The sequence below is a fragment of the Mauremys reevesii genome, linkage group 6, assembly GCF_016161935.1.
Source record: "Mauremys reevesii isolate NIE-2019 linkage group 6, ASM1616193v1, whole genome shotgun sequence".
NCBI classification, from domain to species: domain Eukaryota; kingdom Metazoa; phylum Chordata; order Testudines; family Geoemydidae; genus Mauremys; species Mauremys reevesii.
The window spans coordinates 122,472,319-122,500,275 of record NC_052628.1 but is presented as its reverse complement, the minus strand read 5'-3'; the positions used below and the strand labels follow the sequence as shown (position 1 = coordinate 122,500,275).

Sequence of the window (27,957 nt, the reverse complement as noted above, 5' to 3'; positions counted from 1 at the left end):
GGGAGGTAGTGGGGATCCTGCTGGCCATGTGGGGCACTGGCTGTGTCATCTCCTCACGGGAGGTGTCAGCAGGGCCCGAATCTCTGACGCCCTTTGTCTCCTTCAAGGCCTCACAGGAGCTCATTGAGGAGCTTACTAAAGACTCTCCACCCAGCGAGATCCTCGCCAGCTGCCTGGCTGCTGTGGGCAACCTCAGGTACCGAGACAGCCCCTCCTCCCCACCCCACCTGCCCTCCGCTGGCTCCCTAACCCCAGTGCTGCTCAGGCCCAAGGCTGGGAGACTGTCCTCCCACTCCCAGGTCGCTCACCTCCCAGGAGTGGCTCCTCTGGCAGAGCTGGTGGGCGGGAAGGGTCACTCTGTCCTGGCTGGGCTCTTCTTTCACCCCACTAACATTGCAGGGGCCTTGGGAGGGGCCTACCCCGGCTCAGATACAGGAGGGGCAGCAGGCTCCAGGGACCTGCCCTGCCACTGTCTGTCTGTGACGCCTCGGCCTTGTCATTCCCTAGCTCAGTGCCTCAGTTTCCATTCTCGCCAGCCTGTGCCTGTAGCCCTGTGGTTTCGTGTCCGTGTTGGCGACAGTCCCACTCCCGCACTGCGCAGTCTAATACCAGCTCCTCTCTCTTGCCAGCACCATGAAACCAGCCCTTGAGCCTGAGCTAGAGTCCCGCCTCTTGCAAGCTGCCCTTGGCTCGGTCTTCACCCTGGGCACGGAGACGGACGCCACCGACATCCAGGTACATCCTCCGCCTCTTCCAGAGTGGTCCTTGTCCGGGCTCCCTTGAGTCGCTGGAGCTCCAGATTTAGGGGTGGGGTAGGCAGAGATGGAACAAGCTGTAGGGTTGGATCCTTCCCTCCAGAGGATTACCCCCTTCTTTCTTTCTTTCTTTCTTTCTTTCTTTCTTTCTTTCTTTCTTTCTTTCTCTTCCATATGCCGTGTTTTGCCCAGCAGCCCAGCTACCATCCATAGCAACTTGGCTGTATCCTACTCTTCCGCCTACAAGGCCGTCTGCAGAGACCTGCTAAGCTCATGGATCAAAGATCCAGGTGTCATCAATCCTTGCTAATTGCCTGCAGTGGGACATGAATGAGCGAGGCCAGGAGATGTGTTTGGGAGTCTCACCAGTGCTTCCCAGAGAACCCTCTTCCCATCCTGTGGCAGGGGTCGGCCCAGTTTCCCTAACTCTGACCCATGCTTTGCAGGCGCTACACAAAGTCATGCCAGAGCTCCTGGATGCTGTGCTGGGGAACCTGCTGGCAGAGTCCCCAGACGCAGGCAGGCTCCACTTCATCTTGGAGGTGAGTCCCATAAGGAGGGTGGGAACCAATTTTACCTTAACTCTTTGGGGCTGGTAAGGAGAGACTGGCAGATCCAGTTTCTATTCTGTCCTCCTAGCTGGGTCCCCATTGGGGCGTCCTTGGCTGGGGAGGTCAGTGCAATGCAGTGTCAGGTCCTGCTTTCTTGAGGGACAGAGGAAGGAGCTGGGACATCAAGCCAGAGCTCTGTCTGCTTCTGTTGAACACTAATCACAGGGCCCCTGGTTGTCTTGGGGAGTGAGAGTCTGAAACCCCCCCTTCCCCCGCCCCCCCAACACACACACCCCACGAGTTTCCAGAGATGGTTCTCAGAGAAGAGGCACACGCTCCTTCCTAGAGAAACAGGAGGAACCCAGGGAATCAGCCCTTCTCTCTGATATGCTCTGAAATTCCTGGAGGGATTGTGCTCAGTGACTCCTTACATCCCACCAAGGATTTTAGTGGCAGGAAGGGCGAGGATTCAGTCTCCTTTCTGGTGAACTCTTCAGGAATCAGGAGCTCTGGGAGGATGGGACCAATCTAGAGAGACCCTGACAAGTTGTGACCTGCAGGATACAAGCTGCGCCCTGGGGGAAAGAATCCTCTAAAGCTCTGTGATCAATGACTCAGCTATTCTCTCTGTGCATAATGTCTCGGGCCCCTGGGGCTGGGGCGGGGGATGGGGCTCATTTGCAAAGCACCACCTGCCCATTCATCCTGACCTGCCTCCTTTCCCCACAGCATGTCAACCGCTGGATCGTGTCCAGGGTGCCCCAGGAGAGAGCCAGGGCCATTAAGAGCAGCACGGCCCTGCTGAGATTTGCAGTCACCCTCCCCGAGTTTGACGTAGTGACCTCTGACCCCAGCTTCCTGACTCCAGGCGCAGGCGGGCTGGCTCCACCGGGCTGTAGGATCTGCTGCTGCAGGGGCTGTGGGTTCGCAGTGTTCCTCTTGGGGAGGCAGAGTCAGAGCAGGGAATGAGATAGGCTTGAGTCAAGTTCTTCTTGTCCTGGTCAAGTGTCGTCCCTGGGCCTTGAAGGGGATTGTCATAACTATAAAGGGAAGGGAACAGCCCTCCTGTGTACAATACTATCCAATCCCTCCTGGCCAGAGACACCAAAATCCTTTTCCCTGTAAAGGGTGAAGAAGCTCAGGTAATCTGGCTGACACCTGACCCAAAGGACCAATAAGGGGACAGGATACTTTCAAATCTTGGTGGGAGGGGAGGCTTTGTTTGTGTGCTCTTTGTGTTGGGGGTTGTTCGCCTTGGGACTAAGAGGGACCAGCCATCAATCCAGGCTCTCCAAATCTTTCTGAACCAGTCTCTCATATTTCAAACTTGTAAGTACCAGCCAGGCAAGGCGTGTTAGGTTTCTCTTTGTTTTTTCAACTTGTAAATGTTCCTTTTTGCTAAGAGGATTTACCCTGTTTGCTGCAACTTTGAACCTAAGGCTAGAGGGGGTTCCTCTGGGCTCCTTGAATCTGATGACCCGGTAAAGTGATTTTCCATCCTGATTTTACAGAGATGATTTTTACCTTTCTTTCTTTAATGAAAAGCCTTCTTTTTAAGAACCTGATTGATTTTTCCTTGTTTTAAGATCCAAGGGTTTGGATCAGTGTTCACCAGGAAATTGGTGGAGGAGTCTCTCAAGGCTACCCAGGGAAGGGTTCTAGTATTTGGGAGGGAGATATTCTAGGGGGGAGGTCGACAGAGTTTCCCAAATAACTCTTAAATGCTTTGGGTGGTGGCAGAAAACCAGATCTAAGCTGGTAATTGCTTAGAGGTTCTCATGCAGGTCCCCACATCTGTACCCTAGAGTTCGGAGTGGGAAGGAACCTTGACGGGACCATGTTCAAGCCCCTGCTTGGCATCCCAAAGCAGCTCCTGGCTCCTTGGCAGCAGAGCAAATGAAGGGTCTGTCTCAGGCTCCTCTCCCCCAGCATCTCCTGCAGAAGGAGCCTTCTGGCCCAGGGGGGACAGGGAGCTGACAGGAAAATGCTGATGGAGTCTCCTCTCCTCTCCCTTCCATTAGATCTCAGCAGAGTTCCCTAGGCTGGGTCAGCACGTGGCCCAGCTGGCTCTGTTTGTGAGTTACCCAGACCAGGACATCAGCCGGCAGGCCAGGGAGGGGACTTACCGGCTGTACCAGCTGCTGCTCGAACAGAGGGGTAAGGAACCCACTGGGACACGGAACCCATCAGGGGACTGAAAGGGACCACAGGTGGATAATGGGACCCCAGACAATTTCCTCAGCCTGACACCAGCTGGAGAACAAGTCTCTCTCCGCCTCTGTTCTTCTCCACTCCACTGGGCAGCCACCAATGGGATTGGAAGGACACAGAAACTGCAACCAGAATGATCAAAGTGTCTCTCTCTCTCTCTCTTCCAGGGCTGAGCATACACGAGGTGGAGGATCTGTGGTGCCACAACTGGTACCAGGACAGCAGGCTCCTGGGCTATCAAAACACAGCCAGGGTGGGGGAGGTAAGGACACTGTGGCAGGGTAGGACACAGCTCAGGAGTGGGGCTGGCTGGGGTCCCTGCAGTGGATGCCTCCTGGAGACAGGACAAGAGCCCACTCCTTATTTCCAGCTCAGAGTTCCTCACCCAGCACCCAGTGGGACAGGTTGGTGCTAAAGGTCCCACATTGGAACCTCGCTAGTTGCTGTGATTTGAGTGTCTTCCATGGAGCCGTTGCTACGTGGCATAAGGCGAATCTCGGGTGGGTGAGTTAATAGAGGATTATGGCTCTGCGTGTCTCTCTGCTCCTTGTCCCCTTGGCTGATCCCCAAGTGTCTGAGAGAAGAGCACTGGGTCCGTCAGTCACTAGTGCTTGAGCAGACCTTGTTTACTTCCCTGCACCCTGTAGAAGCAGAGAAAGGAGGTGGGGTTTGCCCAAGTCCATTGCCAGTCAGGAAGCAGAATGCCCTGCCGAGAACTGGGGAGGGGACACAGTGAGCTCCAGAGCCAATATGCACCACATGCGCCTCCTCATGTCTCCAGTCCTGGCCAGGGAATGGCAGAGTATCTGGACCTCAGCCACTGTGCCAAAGAAGCACATTGTCACTGACCCAAGTTGCGACTACTTGCTGCACAAGTAGAAAATCAAAGACCTCCCGGCCCCCTGTCTCACAACTGTGCTGAGAACATCCAAACCTTGGAACACACCATAACCCAGTGCCCCCAGATTGGAGTCAAAGGTGAAATGTGTGATTTTGATAACATCACAGAGGAGGCCTTGGAATGGCTCCTGGATCTCCAAGTGCATCTACAGAATGCTGCCCTATAGATGCCACGTGAGAGAGACTCTGTGAGCTTGTCCTGCCTCCCACAAGCTGAATTGCTGCAGCAGAAGAAAAGTTTCCTAGGAGTGTCTGTGATGGGGACTGGGACATGAGTCTCCTTATCCTGGTCAGGTTGCAGATTGGATTCCCTTTGGCAGAAACCAAGGAGCTGCCGAGGCCATAGCCAGCTACTAGAGAAATCACTAATTTGGGGGCAATAGACCTGTGGTCTGTCAGCTCCAACCCCTTCCCCCCCCCCACGCACACTCCTCTAGCCACTGAGGTGCAGGAGATCTCTCTGCTGGAAGCAATACAGGGTCCCCTATCATCTCGGTGCGCTGCACAGCAGAGTGGGCCCTGCTCACCCACATTAGAGATCTATTTCCAGCCCATCATGGCCCCTGCGATCAATTGCCCTCCAGAAAGAGACACTGGAGGCTTTGGTCCCTAAGCATCTGCCACCTTTTCATAAAGGTGCTTCCCTGAGCATCGGGACCCTGAAAGCCTCCTGGGGAATGAACGGCCTTGGCTACAGCAGCTCTCTTACCCTTCCTTTGGGGCACCGGACACTGAGGCCATTCTATCTCCAGGGCTTGGAGGCTGGCTCTGGGCAATCTGCTACAGCCTCCTGTCCTGTTGGTTTTAGGTCTTTGGAAAATTCTTCTCTGCGGGGCAGAGGAAATGCTTCCTCAAGACAGCCGTGCCAGCGATCTACAACCCCCTGCTGTGCATTAGCCAGGCTGGGCTTCTCCTCACATACGCCATCCTGGGGGAAGCCGAGCAACTGCTGGGGTACACGGTAAGCAGCTGCATTCGACTCAGGAGATTGGAGCGGGGCCCAGGCCTCATTCCCATCCTATCACCATTTGCTGGCCTGGGAGCAAGGAGCCTAGTGGGGACTTGTGGACTTCATGGACTTGTGTTCTTAGGACGTGATGCTCTGCTCTCACTCCTGGGAAGGGCAGGAGAGTCCCCTAAGTGCCCTGTGTGAACCTTTCCTGCCCCACAGAGCTGCACCTATTTCCCCATGGCCTAGTGTCCATGTCACCCCAGCCACCACCCAGAGTTGCTCCCATCACTGGCAGCCTGGGAGGCCAAGGACTGATGGGTGATGGCGACCGGCCAGGCAGTTCTGAGGCACATGGGTGGGGGAAGCTTGTCCTGCTGCTGGCAGGGCTGGACCCGCTCTAGAGAGAATGGGAGGATTCAGCCAGCAGGGGCTGCTGACCTGCCCCGTTCACCAGGGCTGCCATCCTCTGGCTTCAGCATTTGTCACTGGGGTGACTTGGGGAAAGGTCTCAACCTCCCCGCAGGCCACTTCACTGCTGTCAGAATCCCTCCTGCCCTACCTGGGTGGGAATGGAGGCAGGGGTGGAGGAGAGGGTTCTACCAACTTGAGCGGTGTCCCCAGGTGGGTTGGAGGTGGAACAGCTGTCAGGGGCACTGAGGGGGAGGCGGCAGGAGCTAACCCTAAAGGAGGGGGGCTGGCACTGGAGGTCACTAGAGAGGACAAGAAGCCTCCATCCTGGGGATCAGGAGAGTGAATCCACCACTCAGACATGAGCAGCTGCTGGGTGGAAATGGTGCTGGTTCCAGGTGCCCTTAATCCTCCCTGATTCCTGGGCAGTGTCTCAGTCTCTGACATGTTCTCCTTCCCCTGCAGCTGGAGGACATCACCGCCAAGGTGATGGGTCAGCTCCGCAGCATCCGGCAGCTGCACCAGGTGCCTGAGGTGCTGCAAGGGCTGAGCCTCACCTGATGCCCTTAAAGGTCCCCCCTCAGCAACTCCCGCTCCCTGCTGCAGGTACTGCTCTGTCTCCCTGGAAATGGGGGGCTAGTGGAAGGGGAAATGGAGGCCCCTGTCACTGACAGAAACTCTCTCCCCTCTCTGTGGAGCAGAGTCCTTCCCTCTGACCCCAAACTTCCTTCATCTGGGGCATGAGCTCTTCCCCTCACTCCCTACCCCTCCCCTCTTTCCTTGCTCTCACCCCCATCCCATTCCCTGGGCTCCCAGGCAGAGCTCTCCCTGCCCCAGATGGCGCAGAAGCACCTTTGTGCCAGAGCTACATTTTCCATCTGCCCAACTGAAGCTCAGGAAGCTCCACATTTGAGGAGGTGAGGATGGGACAGAGGCTCAGGGCCTGCTTCACCTCTTGCCCTTAATTCTTCCTTTGGCCCTTCTGTGGGCTCTCAGAGGGTGACATGAACGGGAACCTCCTCCCCACCTGTCTGCTAGGCCCTGGGGTGTGTGACAGCCTCCCAGCTGGGCCACCTCAGGGAGCAGTGGGGACAGGTCACCTTGTCCTAGGAAACCAAGCAGTGCTAGTTCTCAGAGAGGCTGAGAGGGAGACCCCGCTCCCTCGTGGAGGTAAGAGCCATTGACTGCTTTGGGCAGATGGCAGTGGTGAGCTGGAGCCGGTTCGCAGGAACTGGATGTTAAATTTAGAAACCCTTTTAGAACCAGCTGTTCCAGGACAACCGGTTCTGAAAAAGCTTTTCCGTTTAACAAAAGCTCGGGCAGCCGTCCCCCCCGCCCCAGCTCACCTCCCCCTCCTCCCTGAACGCTCCGCCCTCCTTCTCCTCCCCCACCCCTGCTTCCCGCGAATCAGATGTTCGCTGGAAGCCTGAAACAAGCAGCAGGCAGGTAGGCTGGGGCTGGGGGGTGCGAGTACAGCTCCAGGGAGGCACAGCGCGGCCCTGTCTGGCCCCAGCCGAGTGCCCCAGCCCAGTCCCTGCCAAGCACCCCCGGCTCTGGCCCCAGTGGCCCGGCCTGGCTCGGCCCCGTGGCGCCAGTGCTGGTCCCGGACGAGCGGCCCGGCCCGGCCCAGCCCAGGAGTCAGGCCTCGCGCGCCGGTCCTGGTCCTGACTGACCAGCCCGCCTGGCTCAGCCCAGCCTGTGGAGTCGAGCCCCACTGCACCAGTCCCGGTCCTGGCCAAGCGGACCTGGCCCCGGCCCCGGCCCCAGGCAGTGTGGTAAGGGGGCAGGAAGCAGGGAGGGGGGGTTGGAAGAGGGCAGGGGAGTTCGGTGGGTTGTGGGGGGGTGGATAGGGGTTGGGGCGGTCAGAGGGCAGGGAACAGGGGGATCGAATGGGGGCAAGGGTTCCAGGGGGGCAGTCAGGAAGGAGCAGGGGTTAGATGAGACGATGGGGGGCAGTCGGGACAGAGAGAAGGGGTGGTTGGATGGGGCAGGCGTCCTGGGGGGCCATCAGGAATGAGAGGAGGGGTTGATGGGATGGCAAGGGGGCAGTCAGGGACAGGGAAGGGGGTGGATGGGTCAGGGGTCCTGGGGAGGGCGCCAAGGAACATGGGGGCTGGATGGGGCATGACTCTGGGGGCACGGCCCTTGTGGGTGAGCAGGAGGGACACCTTTGAACGGATGGGCTTGGACTTAGTGGGGCCTTTGGAGAAGAGTAGCTCCGCCATAAGTATATCAGGTTGTGGTTGACTATGCCACACGGTATCCAGAGGTGGTACCACTATGGTCTGCCACGGCTCCAGTTATCGCCAATGAACTCTTGCAGATCTTCGCACGGGTCGGCTTGCTGCAGGAGACACTGACGGACATCATCATCTACAGTGCCAACTGGAAGGAACAGCTCCAGCTGTGGGCGCTGGGCAGAGCAGGACTCACCGCAAACCGAACCAAATGTCACCTGGGCCAGAAAGAACTGATCTACCCGGGCTATACGGTGGGCCAAGGGAAAATACGGCCTTTGGTATCTGAGCCACAAGCTGTTCTACCTAATAGGGAACCCTTCTCCTTGGTAACAGACCACGCACTCTCAGGTGGATTAACAGCATGAAGGACTCACACACACGGATCATGTGGTGGTACATGTCCCTCCAACCCTATTCCTTTCGAGTGTTACACCGCCAGGAAAGTCTCATGCGGATGCAGATTTCTTTTCCCGAGATGGGTGGTGGTCGGACGGGTAGGGGGAAGGGGAGGAGACGACCAAGGGTCAGGCTGCCCAGGGGACTGTCTTAAGGGGGAGAGTGTGTGATGGGGCAGAGCGGTCCTGCACTGGCATAGCAGGGGTTAACCCTTCCTCCCTGGCAGAGGAAGCCCCGCCCCAGAAGTTCTGCTGGGCATGCTCCAACTGGAGCTCAGATATAAAAGCCTGCACATCAGCTCAGTCTGGGCTGACCGCCAGAGGGGAAGGACACACGCTGTTAGCTCCTGCAGAGAGAGGGGCTGCGAGCCAGGATCCAGGCGTCAGCCCTGTCGAGGCTCCACCGGAGACTCTGACGGAGGACGACCCAGGGGAGGAACAGACCGAGAACCCTCGCCGCAGAAGCACTGCCATTCCCAGGGAAAGTAGAGATAAACGGTGTTAATGCTGTATTACCACTGGCGTGTTGCAGGCGGATCCTCGCTGAGCAAGCGGCAAGTAGAGCTTGCCGCTACCAGGGCCCTGGCTTAGGCTCGGTGGAGAGGGTGGGCCTGAGTGCCCCTACCCCACCCTGAACCGTGAAGGATTATATGGACTCTGGCTGTTAGGCCGTGCTACCCCATGTGTACAGGGGGATTATATGGACTCTGGCCACTAGGCCATGCTCCCCCGCCTGCAAGGGGGGATTTTATAGACTCTGCTCGCTAGGCCGCGCTACCCCACCTGCAAAGGAGGATTAAATGGACTTTGGCTGCAGGGGGGAGAGGGAGGCCAGGGGAGGGGGAGACCAGGGGAGGGGCTCTGACTACTGGAGGCCCGGATGTGAGTGGCTCAATCGGGCCTGGCCGCCGTTTCAGCTGAGTCACACTCTGCATTGGGTGGGGCCACCCAGAGGATTCAGGGGTCCCGGGGTCTTTGGCGGCGGGACCCGGAGCGGAAGGACCCCCCCACCGCTGAATTGCCGCTGAAGAGCCAGAGCAGAAGAAGCTCCGGGGGCCCGGGCCCCGCGAGAGTTTTCTGGGGCCCCCGGCGCGAGTGACAGACCCTTCTCCAGAGGCCCCCAAAAACTCTCGTGAGGGCCCCTGCGGGGCCCAGGGCCTGGGGCAAATTGCCCCACTTGCTCCCCCTCTGGGTGGCCCGGGCATTGGGAGGGAAATCACGGACCTTTAGATTTTTACAAATTCCTCCCCGACGGCTATTTAAAAACCAAAAAGCTGGACATGTCTTGGAAAATCCGGATGCATGGTAACCATATCATAGGGACTCCAGGATCTGAAGCTGATGCCAGCTATATGGTGAATCCTCCAACAAGGCACCAAACAGCTCTTCCACATGCTGCAAACTGGCCTCACTGGCTGACTATGTAGGAGAACAGAAACCCTTTGTTACCGCAGGAGAGTCTCTTCAATGCTGCACTCTTTGCATGGCTTTCAGAGGTCACCGTGAAACACGACTACCCTGCCCCTAGGAGTCTCTCAAGCAGCTGCCTGCGCACTCACTTGGCACCCACCAGTAATGGTCTCTGACAGTGGCATTGCAGAGGGAGCTTAGCAGACCGTCCCTTCTATGACTTCCTGAATTGCTGCCAGGACTGATTCTAAGAGAAGAGCGGATTTCTCCTCTGCGCTAGGGAGATTCTCATAGGAAAAGCAGCTGTGGTGCGGGATGGGGCAATACAAGCACTACCCCTGAGCCCTTGAATAGCAGCAACTAGGACTTTGGGAGCCAGGGGATTGGTGTGTCTTGCTGGGAGAGCAGAGCTGGAGCAGAAAAGGGCATTGGAGGAATTGTAGAAAAGTCAGTGTCATGGCCGGGTCATGAGCAGCCAGATCTAGTGCTCAGAGGCAGAGTCTACACTCAGAAGACAGGAGTCGAGAGTCAGCTGGGTCAGGATACTGGAAGAGCAGAAGCAAAAGATCAAATTGTGTTCAGACCTCAAACTGATGAGCCACAGCGAGTCACATGGTCCAGAAGACAGGGGAGCCCCGTGAGCAGACAGCTTCTTGTTCCTGCTGTTGGTTTAAGGAGGTCCCGGGGCCGATTAGCTGCTCTGGGACTCTGCCAATAGGCCTCAGGGATGGAGCCTCAAACTGGGTCTGACTTTGTAAGTCGTAGGTAAGCAGTTTTTAGTAGGCTTCCAGATGGCCTGCTGGAGTGTGGCTGCTCCCATGAACCCTGCAGACCCGAGTGATCTTCTGAGTGATCTCTCCCCGCTCAAACCTCCAGCAGGAAACAGTCTCCAGGAACCCAGACACGTCCTCTGAGAATAAAAACAAAGTCATGATGACAACTAGGCTATGGAACAGGAAGCCCAAAGTGCCCAGAAGAGTGAATGGTTTTACCTCCACGAGATACCTGGGATCTTCCATCTAAGCCTCAATGCGACCCATGTTGCTTGGGTTGACAGGATGAGATCATGTGTCTCCCACTGCTCTCTGAGCTGGGCTGGCTGCAGCATACGTCTGTGGAAGAGGCTGGGCCAGAGACTGGAAGAGAGATGTTGCAGTCAGGTCCAGGCACCCCAGAAAGAGAACAGAGGGTCTGAAACCGAAAGGCTAAGCAATCAAATCAGCAGATTCGACAGAGAATTTTTGTACTGCATAGGACATCAAATAAGGTCTGTTAGGAAAGCGGAGATGTTAGTCTGAAACTGCTAAGGCCACAATTGTGACTCTTATGATTCAGTTTGAGTCACTACAAAGTGTGTTTGGTTTTGTTTGTCTGTTTGAAATTTGTCTCTTTCTCTTGCTTAGTATCACTTAAATCTCTTCTTTGTTACTGTGCTTCCCAAAGCCCCTCAGTGTTGTGTGTGTGAGTGAAGTGTGAGTCTCCAGCCTACCTACCAGGCTGTGCTGTGCCCTGTTTCTTTGAAGGTAGCGAATAATTTCGGAGCGGAAAGGGGCACAGAGTCCACAGGCAGTTCACCAGACATCTCCTGTGAAGCCCAAAGAGAACAAAGGAGCAGGAGAGATTCAGGCCACACTAACCCATGAGAACTTCCCACAGAAGAGGCTGCACAGTGCGCCAGACACAGCCGGCAGGATCCTTCCCACAAGCTGGGCCATGTCCTTCCTCCCAGCCCCACAGCTTCTTCCCCACCCCAGCCTCAGTAACCCCTCCCATCTCCCTGGTCTCCCACCCACTGCCAGTACCAGGCTGTTTCCATAATGGAAGCAGCTTTGTACCAGAGTTCACTGGCCACTAGATCCGAGGCTGCTCTGTTTGTCCATGGGCGTAGCAGGTTCATTTCCCTTTGCAGGATCTCTGACAGGTCTTGCTGCTGCTCCCTCAAGATTACCAGCTGCATCTGCAGCTCTGCCTGCACTTCCTTCTGCTTCTGGGGAGTTTCTAGGAGCTGCTGGAGAAACCCCGAGCCCTGCTTTGCCTGCTTAACCAGTCCCTTGAACTCAAATGGGAATCACACTTGAGGGGACGGACCTTCCTTCAGTATCCAAGACTTCCATGAGCCATCGCAGATGACGAGAGGAATTCATTTCTGCTGACGATGCCAATAATCAATGAATCTACTCATTGTTAGGTGCCCTCTGGTCCTTCATTGACGGTCACTCCAGCACCATGGCAGTCTCTCTGCCTGGTAATTCGGCCCTCTGGCCGGCTCACTACTTTTAGTCACCGCTTCTGGGGCTCAGTTTGTCACACAGTAAAAGTCCAAAAAGGTCTTCCCAGAGAAAAAAGTTCTTCTCCTCTCACTGGGGCTCTGGCTCAGCCTGCAGCCCCCTTGCTGGGCTTGGTAACCTCTCTGGGTGCATTTATGCCCCCCTTCTTTGGGGTCAGTAGAGGAACCCGGTCCCATCCTGAACCTGGTAGCAGCCCAGGGCTCTGTGCTCAACAGCTAGGTCTGCTCTTTTCTCTTTGCTGCAGGTTTCCCTGGGCACATCCTACCTCTCTTCTCAAGTTCCCTTCTAGGCTTTCCTTGCTGCTTTCAACTTCCTACCTAGTTCTCATTCCAGTGCATAGCCCAGCTAGGCTTTATCGCCGCTGCAGTCTGGTTCTTTCGGGGCCAATACATGGTCCCTCGGAGGTAGGACTCATTCTGTAATCAATTTGGCTAAGCCCCAGGCTGTGCCGCCCAGGGGAAAGCACTCTCCTTTCCCTGGTACAGACCTGCTCTGCCCAGGCCTGCTCTTCTTGGGTCGAGGTGAGTCTTGCCCACATGCTCAGGGTTTAGCTGATCACCATAGCTGGGCTTTTCACCTTCCTCTGCAGTACAGGGCCTGGTTCACTTGCTGGAGGAGTCTCTGCACCTTAAAGTCTTGAAACCATTATTTGAGGACTTGAGTAGTTCAGACATAGGTCAGGGGTTTATTACAAGAGTGGGTGGGTGAGCTTCTGTGGCCTGTATTGTGCAGGAGGTCAGACTAGATGATCATAAATGGTCCCTCTGACCTTAAAGTCTAGGAGTCTGTAGTGGACCTGGCACCGCAGCGCCCTTTGTGGCAGGTGCCGAACGGTGCTGGGGCCTCGCCTCTCTAGTCTCAGTGTTTGCCTCTACGGGCCGCCTGTTACTGTCACCGGTCTTACGCCTTCCTCCCCAGTATTTGCAGTAGCGCGACTGCTGCATCTATAAGGGTGGGGTAGCACGGCCTAGCGGACAAAGTCCATATAATCCTCTTGCAGCAGGGTAGAACAGCCTAGCGGCCAACGCTCATATAATCCAGGCCTGCACAACATACGGCCCGCTGAGCCTCACTGTGCGCCCGCGAGGATTCTAAATCCCCGCACACGGAGCTCATGGGCAGCCCAGAGCCCTTTGAATCCCGGCCGCGCCAGGAAGCAGAGAGCTCTGGGCTGCCGGCAACCGCGGGGAGCCCTTTGAATCTCAGCCGCGGCTGGGAGTCAGAGGGCTCTGGGCGGCCGGCAGCGCGGGAGCCCAGAGCCCTTTAAATCCCAGCCGCGCCGGGAGTCAGAGGGCTCTGGGCTGCTGGCAGCCGCGGGAGCCCAGAGCCCTTTAAATCCCAGCCGCGCCGGGAGTCAGAGGGCTCTGGGCTGCTGGCAGCCGCGGGAGCCCAGAGCCCTTTAAATCCCAGCCGTGGCTGGGAGTCAGAGGGCTCTGGGCTGCTGGCAGCCGCGGGGAGCCCAGAGCCCTTTAAATCCCAGCCGTGGCCATGAATCAAAAGGCTCTAGGCTGCTGGCAGTGGCGGGGAGCCCAGAGACCTTTAAATCCCAGCCGCGGCCGGGAGTCAGAGGGCTCTGGGAGGCCAGAGCCCTTTAAATCCCAGCTGCGGCCGTGAGTCAGAGGGCTCTGGGCTGCTGGCAGCCGCGCGGAGGCCAGAGCCCTTTAAATCCCAGCTGCGGCCGTGAGTCAGAGGGCTCTGGGCTGCTGGCAGCCGCGCGGAGGCCAGAGCCCTTTAAATCCCAGCCGCGGCCGTGACTCAGAGGACTCTGGGCTGCTGGCAGCCGCGGGGAGGCCAGAGCCCTTTAAATCCCAGCCGCGGCCGTGAGTCAGAGGGCTCTGGGCTGCCCGCAGCGGCGGGGAGCCCAGAGCCCTTTAAATCCCAGCCGCGGCCGGGAGTCAGAGGGCTCTGGGCTGCTGGCAGCCGCGGGGAGCCCAGAGCCCTTTAAATCCCAGCCGTGGCTGGGAGTCAGAGGGCTCTGGGCTGCCCGCAGCCGCAGGGAGCGCAGAGCCCTTTAAATCTCAGCCAGAGTTGGGAGTCAGAGGGCTCTGGGCTGCCCACAGATTCCCGGCTGCGGCTGGGATTTTAAGGGCTCAGGGCTCCAGCCCAGAGCGGTTTGAATCCCGGCATGCGACTGCTGTTTGCACCTCCCGACTGCCCCCAGAACCCCCACCCCCTATCTAACACCGCTGGTCCTTGTCCCCTGATACTCCTCTCCTGGGACTCCTGCCCCTAACTGCACCCCCCGGACCCCACCCCCTATCTAAATGCCGCTGCTCCTTGTCCCCCGATTGCTCCCTCTCCCAAGACCCCTGCTCCAACTGCCCCTTGGGACCCCAGCCCCTATCTAAGCCTCCCTTCTCCTTGTGCCCCACTGCCCCCTCCTGAGACCCCCCCCAACTTTCCCCCAGGACCCCACCCCCTACCTATCCCCTGATAAACCCCTGGGACTCCCATGCCTATCCTACTGCTGCCTGTCCCCTGACTGCCCCCCTGAACCTCTGCCCCATCCAGCCCCCACAGCTCCCTGTCCCTTGACTGCCCCCTGGAACTCCCTACCCCTTCTCCAACCTCCAGCCCACTTACTGTGCCACTCAGACCAGCGTGTCTGGCTCCATGCAGCTCCAGACACATTGCTGCCCTACTCCCGTGGAGCCCACAGCCCTCCCCCAGCGCCTGCCTTCAGATTTGAACACCTCAGGATTCAGGAGTGCTCAAGCTCAGTTTGGGCAGCTGTTACTTCATTTCTCCCAAATCAAATATACTGATCCACTGTAACTTGCTGTAGAAAAAGCAGGATAAAATTGAGCAAGAAATGCTTATTAGGACTGGAATTGCTATTTTCAGCAGCCATTGCCTTTTTGTTTGTTTAAGGAAGACAGTGATATTGCATAGGCAAATTCCCCATAGAAAGAAAGAGTGGAACAAAAGAATAATAAAGGCACCTCAACTTTTCCTCATTTATGGAGGACAGTCTTATAATATGCATCCAGATATCCTCCAATCACACAAGCTGAAAATTGTTCCACTTTATTGCAGCTCTGTAACCAGATGGGAACCACTCCTGTATGGGTTGTGGTCACATCCAATATTCCTGATGAGTGCCATGCCCTGGGAGCGTTACTAGTGACACAGGGCTGGGGAGGCAGGAGGTGTGTGGGGAGGCACTGGTGGGGAGCCCAGGCTGGGGCAGCTGCGGGGTGGCGGGCGGGCACTGGTGGGGAGGAAAGGGGGAAGCCCAGCACTGGGGCGGCAGGGAGTGTGGGTCAGAGGGGGGAGAGCCCAGGATTGGGGCAGCAGGAGGGTACAGGGGGGAGCCCAGGCTGGGATGGGGGCAGCCAAGTTTTTTTTTATTGCTTGGGGCAGCAAAACACCTAGAGCCGACCCTGCCGGGTTCCCCCAGCCGCCGGAGCCCTGGGCCCTTTAATTTGACCCTGAGGGCTCCCAGCCACCTCTTCAGCTGGGAGCCCCCGGTTGATTTAAAATAAAGTATCACTTCCCACCCCAACCTTCCTTTTGGCCCACAGCAGTTTTGGTGGGGCGCGCTGGGGAAGGAGGGTTTGTTTCGCAGGGCTGGGCGGCCCTGGGGCAGGGTGTTTCTGCGGGCCGTGAGGTTTCGCCCTCGGCTGTTTTCTTTGGAGGAATGTGGCCTCGCCGCTTACGAGTTGTGCGGGCCTGATATAATCCCCTTTCAGGCGGGTAGTGCGGCCAGAGTCCACATAATCCTTCACGGTTGGACTCGGGCCCACCTTCTCCTCTGAGCCCTGCCAGGGCCCTGATAGCTGCAAGCTCTACTTGCCGCCGCTCAGCAGGGATCTGCCCGCAACACGCCGAGTGCTAATACAGCTTTAACACCGCTTATCTCTACTTTCCTGGGAATGGCAGTGCTTCTGCAGCGAGGGGTCCTCCGGTCTGTTCCGCCCCTGGGTCGCCCTCCGTCAGGGTCTCCGGTGGTGCTCGGCAGGGCTGACGCCCGGATCCTGGCTCGCAGGCCCTCTCTGCAGGAGCTAACAGCGTGCGCCCTTCCTCCGGCGGTCAGCCCAGACTGAGCTGATGTGCAGGCTTTTATATCTGAGCTCCAGTTGGAGCATGCCCAGCAGAACTTCTGGGACGGGGCTTCTCTGCCAGGGAGGAAGGGTTAACCCCTGCTATACCAGTGTGGGTCCACTCTGCCCCGCCACACACCCTCCCCTTAAGACAGTCGCCTGGGCCGGCTGACCCTTAGTCGCCTCCTCCCTTCCCCTACCCCTACCGCCCCACAACTTGGGAAAAGAAATCTGCATCCGCATGAGCCTTCCCGGCCGGTGTAACACTCGGAAGGAATAGGGTTGGAGGGACATGTACCACCACATGATCCGTGTGTTTGAGTCCTTCATGCTGTTAATCCACCTGAGGGGTGCGTGTTCTATTACCAAGGAGAAGGAGGGCTTCAGAGAACTGCTTATAGTCATTCCTGTCCGCATATGCCTGTATTTCATCTGCTTTGGCGCCAGCCACAAGTCCCGCATTTTGGGCAGTCGGTGCTGTACTGTTCTGCGAGCATGATAAAGGCTGTCTTCTTTGCCGCTGAGGATGGGTCGCTCTGATGTGCACGATGCAGGCGATGCTTCTCAGCAAGGAGGACCTGGATTTCTGCATCATTTTCACCAAACCAGCCTTGCCGCCTGCGTGTGGAGGGCCCCAATACCTTCGATGCAGCTGTATGGACAGTGTTGCGGAATGGCTCCCAGTCTTTCTCAGCGCCATCCTCAATCCGAAGATCAGCAAGCTCATTCTCTAGGTCTTCCGCTAGATTTTCAGCGATGCGGCTATTCTTCAGCTTCGACACGTTGATCCTTTTGAGAGCCTTACAGCCTTGTGGTCGTCTCTTCGGCATGATACGGAGCTTCATTTTGGATACTATGAACCTGTGATCCGTCCAACAGTCACCGCCGCACATAGCTTTTATAACCCTGACATCTTGTCTGTCCTTCTCCTGATGACGACATAGTCGATCAGATGCCAGTGCTTGGAACAGGGATGCATCCACCAAGTCTTGTTGCGGTACGGAGGCGAAGACCGACATTGGTGATCAGAAGGTCATGTGCTGCACAAGTTTTCAGCAGTAACAGGCCATTGCTGTTACACTTTCCCACCCATGTTTCCCGATGACTCTTCCCAGGCTGCGCATCGCATCCGACTTCTTGCGTTAAAATCGCCAAGCAGGATCAGCTTGTCTCTGCGTGCACTGATGATAACAGAGCACCTAGTTCTTCGTAGAATTTATCCTTCACATTCTCTGGGTTGGTCATTATGGGAGTGTATGTGCTGATCAAAGTAGCTTGTTTTCCTTTTTGAAGCGGAAGCTGCATTGTCATGAGTCGGTCATTCACACCCTTGGGGAACTGGCAAGTTTCAACAAGATGATTCTTGATGGCGGTTAACTCCAGATTCGCGACGCCATCACTGCTGCGCCACTCCAGAAGAATGTATAGCCTCTGCCTGACTCGGACAGCTGTCCTTCATTAGCAAGGCGAGTTTCGCTAAGGGCTGCAATGTCAATGTTGTAGCGCATGCAGCTCTCTGGCGACAAGTGCTGTTCTTCTCTCCGGTCTGTCTGCCGTGATGTTGTCCAGTAGCGCGCGCGCACAGCCCATGTGCCAATGGGGATCGGTGTCACTCTAAGTTTTGTTTTTGTTCAACCTCTTTGATGGGATCCCCACCAGCCGCGTATGCTGGCCAGGTAAGGTGAAGCAGGCAATGTTTAGGCACCTTTTCTAGCCAAGTGAGCAGTGCAGTCCTGAATAGGGCTGCTCAGTCGCCAAGAAGATGCCGCGCCCACTGCTGCTTCGGTCAGTGAGGAACGACCATTATACCTGAGCCGCCTGTGTGCAGGTCCGCGGCAACAGCTCCCAGTGTATCCACACCTGCTGCTTCGACGCTTGCCCATCACCACAGGACTTGATATGTTATGATGTCGAGACTTGCGCGTGAATTGGATTAAAGTGAGGGAGAGTCTATGGTCCACAGTCTTCTGGGAGCTTTCCCCTCCTGAACTCTGATGGCACTGTGCTCCTTACAGAGAAGACGCAGATTCTCCAGAGATGGGCTGAACATTTTGAAGCAGTTCTCAACTGCCCCTCAGTCATCAATGATGAGGCCATTGACAAGATGCCCCAGGTTGCAGTCCATGACTCCATGGATGCTTCACCAAAAGAGGATGAAGTGAAGGAAGCCATCAACCAGCTGTCAAGTGGCAAAGCCCCAGGGTCAGATGCCATACCAGCAGAGGTGTACAAAGTCAGTGGACCCGTGCTGCTACGGAAAGTCACTGAGCTGTTTCAGTCCTTCTGGAAGCAGGGATCCATTCCACAGGAATTTAGAGATGTGTCCATGGTGCACCTCTATAAGAGGAAGGGCAATCGCCAGGTATGCAACAATCACCATGGAATCTCGCTGCTCTCTACAGCGTGGAAAATTCTTGCACGGGTTCTGTTGAACCGATTGATCACTCACCTGCAGCAGGGCTTACTGCCAGAATCACAGTGCGGCTTCCGCAAGGGACGTGGGATTATTGACATGATCTTCGCTGCATGTCAGCTACAGGAGAAATGTCAAGAACAGAATTGTGAGCTCTACACAACTTTTGTGGACCTCACGAAAGCGTTCGACTCTGTCAGTCGCCAGGGCCTGTGGAGGATCATGTCGAAATTCAGCTGTCCAGACAGATTCATACCAATGGTACGTCAATTTCATCACGGTATGATGGCTCGTGTCCTGGATGACAGTGAAACATCTGAGGCCTTCCCAGTCACCAACGGCATCAAGCAAGGGTGTGTTTTAACACCCACTTTGTTCAGCATGATATTCTCTGCCACTCTGACTGATGCCTTTCAATACTGCACTGAAGGAGTAGGCCTGAAATACAGAACTGACAGGAAACTATTCAATCCGAGGCGACTGCGTGCCATTACCAAGGTGAAGGAAACTGTACTTCGAGACTTTGTCTTTGCCGATGATTGTGCTCTGAATGCTAGTACAGAGCCACAAATGAAAGCCAATATGGACAAGTTTTCATCTGCATGTAACAACTTCGGTCTCACCGTTAGCATCAAGAAGACTGAGGTCATGCACCAGCCAGCTCCCCACGCCCGTACTCAGAACCGTCCATCACTGTAAATGGACAGAGACTCCAGGCAGTGGAGCACTTCACATACCTGGGCAGTACCCTTTCCCAAGCAGTGTCAGTCGATGATGAAGTAAACGGCAGAATTGCTAAAGACAGCTCTGCATTTGGCCGATTGCGCCCAACGCCTGGGAACGCCGAGGATCAGCCTACCAACGGCTGATGGTCTACCGAGCAGTGGTGCTTCCAACTCTGCTGTAGGCCTGCGAGCCGTGGACTGTCTATCAGAGTCATGCACGAAGGCTCAATCATTTCCACATTTCCTGTCTGCGAAAGCTTCTAAAAATCAGATGGCAGGACAAAGTGCCCGATACTGAAGTCCTTACCAGAGCCAGTCTGCCGCCAGTTCACACACTGCTGATGAGAGCCCAGACCAGATGGGCCGGACATGTCGTGAGAATGTCAGAGGAGCGCATTTCTAAACAGCTCTTCACGGAGAACTCACCAGGGAAAGCGCCCCATGGAGGACAAAAGAAGCGGTTCAAGGACACGCTGAAGACCTCTCTGAACTCCCTGGAGATCAACACCGCCACATGGGAAACCCTCGCACTGAACCGGCCCAGCATGGCGCAGCCTCATTCACACAGGCAGTAATACCTCTGAGGCGAGGCGCACTGCTGAGTCTGAAAGAAAGCGTGAGCTGCGCGAGTCCAGAGCTGCCCGCACATCATCGACAGTGCCATCGCATGTCTGTCCAACGTGGTGGCAGGACGCCCACGCCCGAATCGGACTGATCAGTCATCTCCGACTCACAGAGTCCGGTCATCGAACGAATGAGTTGTTGAGGTCTTCATCGACAACGATGGACGAACATCACAGTACCTCAGCGCCACGAATGCCCATTTCACTCCCAGGGCCTCCCGCCTGTGGTGGAATACCGGGTCTCTCTGGGGAACAGCTTGTGGCTCAGGTCCAAAATGGGGTGTTCTTCTCCTCCCACCTCTTGCAACAGTACGGCCCTGTAGTGAGGCGGCCTGGCTCCCGGCCGCACCCGAGAGGGAGGAGCCAGAACAGCTGCCACAGTGGGCGGAGCCACTGCCGCCTGTCCCCGCCCCCGGAAGTCAAGGGGCGGGACAGGAAGTATAAAAGCCCCGGCCCAGCGCTCAGTTGCAGCCCAGCGGCCGGAGAGGACAGACGCTCCTGACCGAGCTCTTGCTGGACCGAGCCTGCCCCAAGCCCGGTACCCTGAGGAGGACTGGCCGAGCCTTCCCCGAGCCCGGTACCCTGAGGAGGACTGGCCGAGCCTTCCCCGAGCCCGGTACCCTGAGGAGAACTGGCCGAGCCTGCCCCGAGCCCGTTACCCCGAGGAGCTGCCCGAGCGTCCCCCCGACCCGTGTCCTGAGGAGCAGCCTGACCTAGCCAGCCCTCAGCACGACGAGGAGCCCATGGTATGGGACCCCGCTGCGGACACCCGCGATGAGCAGGTACCCATGGAGGGGGAGATGGGAAGTAGCCCGGGGGTAGCTGACCCCAGTCTGGCTACTGCAGATTTCGAGCCGATGTCGGTGTGTTGCGGTCAGGACCCCACCGACACAGCAGCAGACTAACTGCTGCTGTTAGGGCCCCGGGCTGGGACACAGTGGAGTGGGTGGGCTCAGGTCCCCTGCCACCGCCTCACGGTGGCAGTCTCCTCACATCAGAGCTCAGACCCAGAAGTCTGGACTGACCTATTGTTGCTGCTCAGCTCCTGCTTCGAGGACCTGAGCCCTGAACTATTATTGCTGCTCAGCTCCTGCTTTAAGGACCTGAGCCCTGAACTATTGTTGTTGCTGCTCAGCTCCTGCTTTAAGGACCTGAGCCCTGAACTATTGTTGTTGCTGCTCAGCTCCTGCTTTAAGGACCTGAGCCCTGAACTATTGTTGTTGCTGCTCAGCTCCTGCTTTAAGGACCTGAGCCCTGAACTATTATTGCTGCTCAGCTCCTGCTTAAGGACCTGAGCCCTGAACTATTATTGCTGCTCAGCTCCTGCTTAAGGACCTGAGCCCTGAACTATTGTTGTTGCTGCTCAGCTCCTGCTTTAAGGACCTGAGCCCTGAACTATTATTGCTGCTCAGCTCCTGCTTAAGGACCTGAGCCCTGAACTATTGTTGTTGCTGCTCAGCTCCTGCTTAAGGACCTGAGCCCTGAACTATTGTTGTTGCTGCTCAGCTCCTGCTTAAGGACCTGAGCCCTGAACAATTCTTGTTGATCAGCTCGTCCGTTAAGGACCTGAGCACTGATCTATTGTTGTTTGCTCAGCTCCTGCTTAAGGACCTGAGCCCTGAACTATTGTTGTTTGCTCAGCTCCTGCTTAAGGAGCTGAGCATTGAACTATTGTTGTTTGCTCAGCTCCTGCTTAAGGACCTGAGCCCCTTGAACTACTGCTTATTGCCCCGCCCTGACTAGGGCTAGGGCTTTACTGACTCTGGGTGCTCAGCCCTGCCTGAGGGTCTGAGCCTAGAACTGCTGTTTGCTGCCCGACCCTGACTGAGGGCTTGGGCTTCGTTGACTGTTTATTTCTGCTCAGCCCTGCCTGAGGGTCTGAGCCCTTGACCTTCGGAGACTGAACTGCTGATTTAGGCCGTGTAGTGACGCGCCTGGCTCCCGGCCACACCCGAGAGGGCCGAGCCCCACACCGACTCTTACACGTGGTGCCTTCTCTGAGGACCTCTCGCCCAGGATGTGGGCGCGAGCTCTTGACGCCGGTGAAAAGGGGGCCGCGGGAGAGAGGCCTCCCGCCAGAGAGATGGATCTGTCCCAGCTCCTGCCCTCATGACGGAGAGCCAGGAGCGACAACAGGCGGCCCGGTCGCACCAGCAGCAGCAGCTCGTCGAGCAGCGAGGTTCGCAACAACGGCAGCTCATTCAAGACCTGGTTACCCAGCACCAGGACTTCCAGCGGCAATGTGTCCAGCAGCTCGCAGCGGTGCTGACTCGACTGGGGGAACCCCATCCAGGAGATGCTGCAGGGGCCCCGCGGCCAGCCCCCACCCGCTGACGAAGATGGGGCCCGCGACGACCCCAAGCCTTCTCGCCACATTGAAGCGGTGGCCGCTGCCGCGGCTGGGCCCAGGACCAATGGGCCACCATCCTGGCCCCATACTTAACGGGGACTGCTCAGACGGTCTATCGAGGCTTGTCTGTGGAGGCAGTCCAGGACTACAGCCAGGTGAAAGCCGCTATCCTAGACGCCCTGGATGTGAGTCCAGAGACCTACCGACAGCGGTTTAGAAGCCTGGCGATCCTCCAGGGGCCCGACCGGATAGTGGCCCAGGAGCTTCGAGTGGTAGCATTGGAGCAGTTCGCCCATGTACTCCCGCCGCGAGGACGAGCCTGGGTCCTCCGCCATAGGCCGGCGACAGTGGCCGCGGCCGTTACGTTAATGGAGGACTACCTTGCGGCTGAAACCCCGCTGGGCTCGGCTGGCCGGACAGCCCCGCCCGGACGGAGCGCCCCAACCCAGAAAAGAAGGGGGCGCCCACCTCACAGACGCATGTTTCCTCCCGTGGAGCGGAGGCCCGACCTGCACCGCCACGCCCTCCGGGAGAGCCGCCGACCCCGGTTCCCGTGGCGAGAGGGGACTACCGAACCTGCCTGGAGGTAACCCCGACCCGGTCACGGACGGGACGAGCAGACCTGGGGCCCTGTTTCTCCTGTGGAGAGTCTGGCCATTTACAGTGGGACTGCCGAGGACTGGAGTGTACCTTTGGCCAGGTTTACTCAGGGAAGGCCGTGCCCGGCGCTGGCAAGCGGCCAAGATCACCGTGCCCGTGGTCGCTGAGGGGCGCCCGACGGTGGCCCTCCTCGATTCAGGCTGCGCCAGACACTGGTCTGCCAAACCATGGGCCCGCAGGCTTACAACCGCCTGGGGAACAGTCAGCTGCAGTGTATCCACGGGATATACGGCCCTACCCAAGTACCAGGGCCCAACTGACTATTGATGGGGTCACCCGGCTGATGACAGTGGGACTCGCCCACGGCTGGCGACCCGGTGATCCTGGGTCGACTGGCCCGAGTTCCCGCCGCACCACGCCGCCACGCCGAGGGCAGCCCGCAGGTCACGCCAGCCTTGGAAGGAGGCCCCAGAGACTGAGGAAGACGAGGTGGAAGCCCCCGACCACACCAACCCGATGGAAGGACGTGAAGATCCTCCCCCCGGAGTGGGGGAGGATCCCTCGGCGCCCATGGACTTTTGCCGGGATCAACGGGCCGACCGTACACTCACGCCGACATACGACCAGCTGGCCTCCTGGATGGGACGGTCCTCGACCCCCATCGAGCGGCGCAGTGGCCGCACTTTGAATTGGCGGCAGGAGCACCTGTATCGCTGCCGAGAGGGACCCCGCACGGGGATACCAGGACACAACTCCTCGTGCCTCGTGTCACCGCCGGCGGTCATGAAACTGGCCCACGACATCCCCGCGCCGGGCACCTCGGTCACGAGAAGACCCTGGCTCGGATCCTGGGGTGCTTCTTCTGGCCAGGGGTACACCAGGAGGTAAAGAATTATTGCAACTCTTGTCCGAATGCCAGTTGGCTGCCCCAGCACGAACTCCCAAGGCACCGCTGGTCCCGATGCTCTGATTGAGACCCCTTGAGCGGGTGGCCATGGACCTGGTGGGGCCTCTCCTAAGAGCAGCGCAGTGTTCCAATACATTTTGGTGATAATGGACTATGCTACCAGGTTCCCGGCAATCCTCTCCGACCATCACGCCCGCACCATCGCAGCTGAGCTGGTGAAGGTCTTCGCCCGGTCGGCCTGCCCCGGGAGATCCTCATGGATCAGGGGACCAACTTTACGCCACGGCTGCTCCAGCAGGTGTGCGAACTCTGGGGATAAAGCAACTCGACGTCCGCTTACCATCCCCAGACAGATGGGCTGGTTGAAAGATTCAATCGACGCTGAAAGAGCTGTTGCGTAGGTTCCCCAGGAGGACCTTCGCCGATGGGACCAGCTCCTTCCACCCCTGCTCCTGGCGGTGCGGAAGTCCCCAGTCTTCAACCAAGTTCTCACCCTTTGAGTTGCTGTACGGTCGGCGACCTCGGGCCTGCTGGATCTTATGAGGGAAACCTGGGAGCAAGCCCCATCGCCGTCCCAGGGCCTCTTAAAGTACGTACTCCAGCTTCAGGAGCGCCTTAAGCAGGCGGGGGCCCTGGCGCAGGAGAACTTGAAAGCCACCCAAGACACGCAGGCCCAGACTTATAACTGGGACGCCCAGACTCGGGACTTTCATCCCGGAGACCGGTATTACTCCTCCTTCCCTCCAGTGAATCAAGATCCTGGCCCGTGGCAAGGGCCATATGAGGTGGTTCGAAGGTGGGCCCGGTTAATTATGAAATCAATCAGCCGGACCGAAAAAGAAGACCCAACGGTACCATGTCAACCTCCTCAAGCCCTGGCAGGAACATGAAGGTCTCCCGATCAACCCCTACCCGCCAGAACCTGAGCTAGGACCCCAGGTAGCCCATACAGAGGACCCCGGGGAACCGCAGCTCGGGGAGACCCTAACAGACGACCAACTCAAGCAGACCCGGTGCCTCTTGCAAGCCTTTTCCCACACCTTTACGGGCCAACCGGGATACACCACCCTGGTATACCATAGGATCCAGACGGAGCCTGGGGTGGTGATCCGGGGCGCGACCAGGCCCTTGCCGTATCACAGGAGGCAGGTCGTTGAGGAGGTGGTACGAGCTATGCTGGATCTAGGGGTGATTGAACCATCGCAACATGAGTGGCGCAGCCCTGTAGTGCTGGTACCAAGCCCGACGGCTCACAGAGATTCTGTATCGACTTTAGGTGCGTTAATGCTATCTCCAAGTTCGATGCCTATCCCATGCCTCGGATAGATGAGCTGTTGGCCCGCTTAGGGGAGGCCCGCTATATCACCACCCTTGATCTAAGCAAAGGGTACTGGCAGATCCCCCTGGAACCAGCCTCCAGGGAGAAGACTGCTCGCCACACCCACTGGCCTATACCAGTTTACCCGGATGCCCTTCGCCTCCATGGGGCCCGCCACCTTTCAACGCCTAATGGACCGCCTCCTCCAGCCACATCAGGACTACGAGGCCGCCTATCTAGATGACGTGGTCATTTACAGTCCTCGTGGGAGAACCACCTAGAAAGGGTCGCAGCCGCCCTGAGGTCCCTGCGGAAGGCCGGGTTAACAGCCAACCCTAAGAAATGTCGATCGGCTGAGAAGAGACCACGCACCTGGGGTATACTATCGGGCATGGACAGGTAAAACCTCTTGTCGGCAAGGTCCAGGCCATCGCAACCTGCCCCCGCCAGCCACGAAGCGCCAGGTGTGCCAGTTTCTGGGGCTGGCAGGGTATTACAGACGATTTATTCTCAATTCGCGGCAATTGCCGCCCCTTACCGGGCTCCTGACAAAGGATAGCCCGCGCAGGTGAAATGGACCATGAGTGCGACGAGGCCTTTCAGACACTCAAAACGAGTCTCTGCAGCAAGCCGGACTTGTATAGTCCTGATTTCCACCGACATTTGTTTTACAGACAGACGCCGGAAGTGGGACTCGGGCCGCCCTTTCCCAAGAAGTAGAGGGGAAGAGCATCCGGTTCTTTACATCAGCCGGAAGCTGTTCCCCCGAGAGAAAAACTACGCGGTGGTCGAAAAGGAAGCCCTCTCTGTGAAGTGGGCCTGTGAAGCCCTGAGGTATTACATCCTGGGAGCCCTTCACCTTGGTCACCGACCATTCCGCCTCCAATGGTTGGCTCGCATGAAGGACCATAACATGCGGCTGCAGCGGTGGTACTTGGCCCTGCAGCCCTATGCCTTCACTGTGCGTCATCGGGCCGGAAGGACCATGCTAACGCGGACTTCCTCTCCCGGCTGGGGGGTATGGAAGGGGCTGACCCCGCTGCACGGGAGCCAGCCTTGAGGGGGGGGCCGTGTAGTGAGGCAGCCTGGCTCCCGGCCGCACCCGAGAGGGAGGAGCCAGAACAGCTGCCACAGTGGGCGGAGCCACTGCCACCTGTCCCCGCCCCCCCGGAAGTCAAGGGGCGGTACAGGAAGTATAAAAGCCCTGGCCCAGCACTCAGTTGCAGCCCGGAGGCTGGAGAGGACAGACGCTCGTGACCGAGCTCCTGCTGGACCGAGCCTGCCCCAAGCCCCGTACCCTGAGGAGGACTGGCCGAGCCTGCCCCGAGCCCCGTACCCTGAGGAGGACTGGCCGCGCCTGCCCCGAGCCCCGCACTCCTGAGGAGGACTGGCCGAGCCTGCCCCGAGCCCACTCCTGAGGAGGACTGGCCGAGCCTGCCCCGAGCCCGGTACCCTGAGGAGGACTGGCCGAGCCTGCCCCGAGCCCGGTACCCTGAGGAGAACTGGCCGAGCCTGCCCCGAGCCCGGTATCCAGAGGAGAACTGGCCGAGCCTGCCCCGAGCCCGGTATCCAGAGGAGAACTGGCCGAGCCTGCCCCGAGCCCGGTACCCTGAGGAGAACTGGCCGAGCCTGCCCCGAGCCCATTACCCCGAGGAGCTGCCCGAGCATCCCCCCGACCCGTGTCCTGAGGAGCAGCCCGACCTAGTCAGCCCTCAGCACGACGAGGAGCCCATGGTCTGGGACCCCGCTGCGGACACCCGCGATGAGCAGGTACCCATGGAGGGGGAGATGGGAAGTAGCCCGGGGGTAGCTGACCCCAGTCTGGCTACTGCAGATTTCGAGCCGATGTCGGTGTGTTGCGGTCAGGACCCCACCGACACAGCAGCAGACTAACTGGGTCTGGGACACAGTGGAGTGGGTGGGCCTGTGTCCCCATGCCACCGCCTCACGGGTGGCAGTCTCCCTCACATCAGAGCTCAGACCCAGAAGTCTGACTCACCGAGGGTTGCTGCTCAGCGCCTGCTTGAAGGACCTGAGCCCTGAACTATTCTTGCTGCTCAGCTCCTGCTTAAAGATCTGAGCCCTGAACGATTGTTTGCTCAGCTCCTGCTTAAGTAGCGGAGCCCCTTGAACTACTGCTTATTGCCCCGCCCTGACTAGGGCTAGGGCTTTACTGATTTCTGGGTGCTCAGCCCTGCCTGAGGGTCTGAGCCTAGAACTGCTGTTTGCTGCCCCACCTTGACTGAGGACTTGGGCTTCGATGACTGTTTATTTCTGCTCAGCCCTGCCTGAGGGTCTGAGCCCTTGGACCTTCGGAGACTGAACTGCTGATTTAGGCCGTGGAGTGACGCAGCCTGGCTCCCGGCCCCACCCGAGAGGCCGAGCCCCACACCGGACTCTTACACGCCCCCAACCCTACCTGCGAAGCATCTGTCTGGAGCATTTAAACCACTCCCCCGCCCATGGAGTGTCCTCTTTTTTGACAGTTCCAATATGGTAACCCTACCCTATGGGCCAAGCCTCCACTCCTGACAGTTCAGGCTAACCTCCCTTGGCTGCTTGGCCTGCCTGCCGAGACAGAGGACTCAGGGATTTCCATCAGGCTGCTCGGTTGCAAATGCAGCCCCCCAAAGAAGTGAAGAATGGAAGTGAAAGAGCAAAGCTGGACCATCCGCTGAGCTGCTGCAATCAAGTGAGCAGAGCCTGGGAGAGAAGAGGGAAAGCTCGAAGGTGGCTAGTGGCTGTAGGGAGCCAGGGGAGGAGAAATAAATAGTTAATGAGGAATCCTACGGGCTTTGTCTTGTGTGGTGAAGGGTTTCAAATGGGTCTAGTTATGATCACGTTACACTTGAAAATAGCTCGGGATGG

General features: G+C 57.7%; 2 protein-coding genes and 1 long non-coding RNA gene across 3 annotated transcripts in view; 1 reads left to right on the top strand and 2 right to left on the bottom strand.

Moving 5' to 3' along the window:
- The window catches only part of LOC120407568 (ras-related protein Rab-17-like), a 218,671-nt gene that overhangs the window by 25,331 nt on the left and 165,383 nt on the right, over positions 1-27,957 (bottom strand). The window lies entirely within an intron of this gene.
- LOC120407567 (maestro heat-like repeat-containing protein family member 7) lies at positions 142-8,328 on the top strand. The gene is made up of 9 exons (XM_039543263.1): positions 142-196; positions 630-735; positions 1,202-1,297; positions 2,036-2,140; positions 3,328-3,463; positions 3,685-3,779; positions 5,226-5,378; positions 6,243-6,383; positions 8,101-8,328. Exons 2-8 carry the CDS (start codon positions 634-636, stop codon positions 6,336-6,338), a joined length of 783 nt encoding a protein of 260 aa, XP_039399197.1. The 5' UTR covers positions 142-196; positions 630-633; the 3' UTR covers positions 6,339-6,383; positions 8,101-8,328.
- LOC120407573 lies at positions 10,602-11,374 on the bottom strand. The gene is made up of 3 exons (XR_005600117.1): positions 11,316-11,374; positions 10,815-10,958; positions 10,602-10,732 (listed from the first exon to the last, which is right to left on the bottom strand). It is a non-coding gene; the product is annotated as an uncharacterized LOC120407573 (long non-coding RNA).

What these genes read in the sequence shown, in the direction of transcription:
- LOC120407567 (XM_039543263.1), top strand. Translation starts at nt 634, where the DNA reads ATGAAACCAGCCCTTGAGCCTGAGCTAGAGTCCCGCCTCTTGCAAGCT. An exon ending in GGCTCCACTTCATCTTGGAG is followed by an intron (nt 1,298 to 2,035) that starts GTGAGTCCCATA and finishes CTTTCCCCACAG; the next exon opens with CATGTCAACCGCTGGATCGT. An exon ending in AGCAACTGCTGGGGTACACG is followed by an intron (nt 5,379 to 6,242) that starts GTAAGCAGCTGC and finishes CTTCCCCTGCAG; the next exon opens with CTGGAGGACATCACCGCCAA.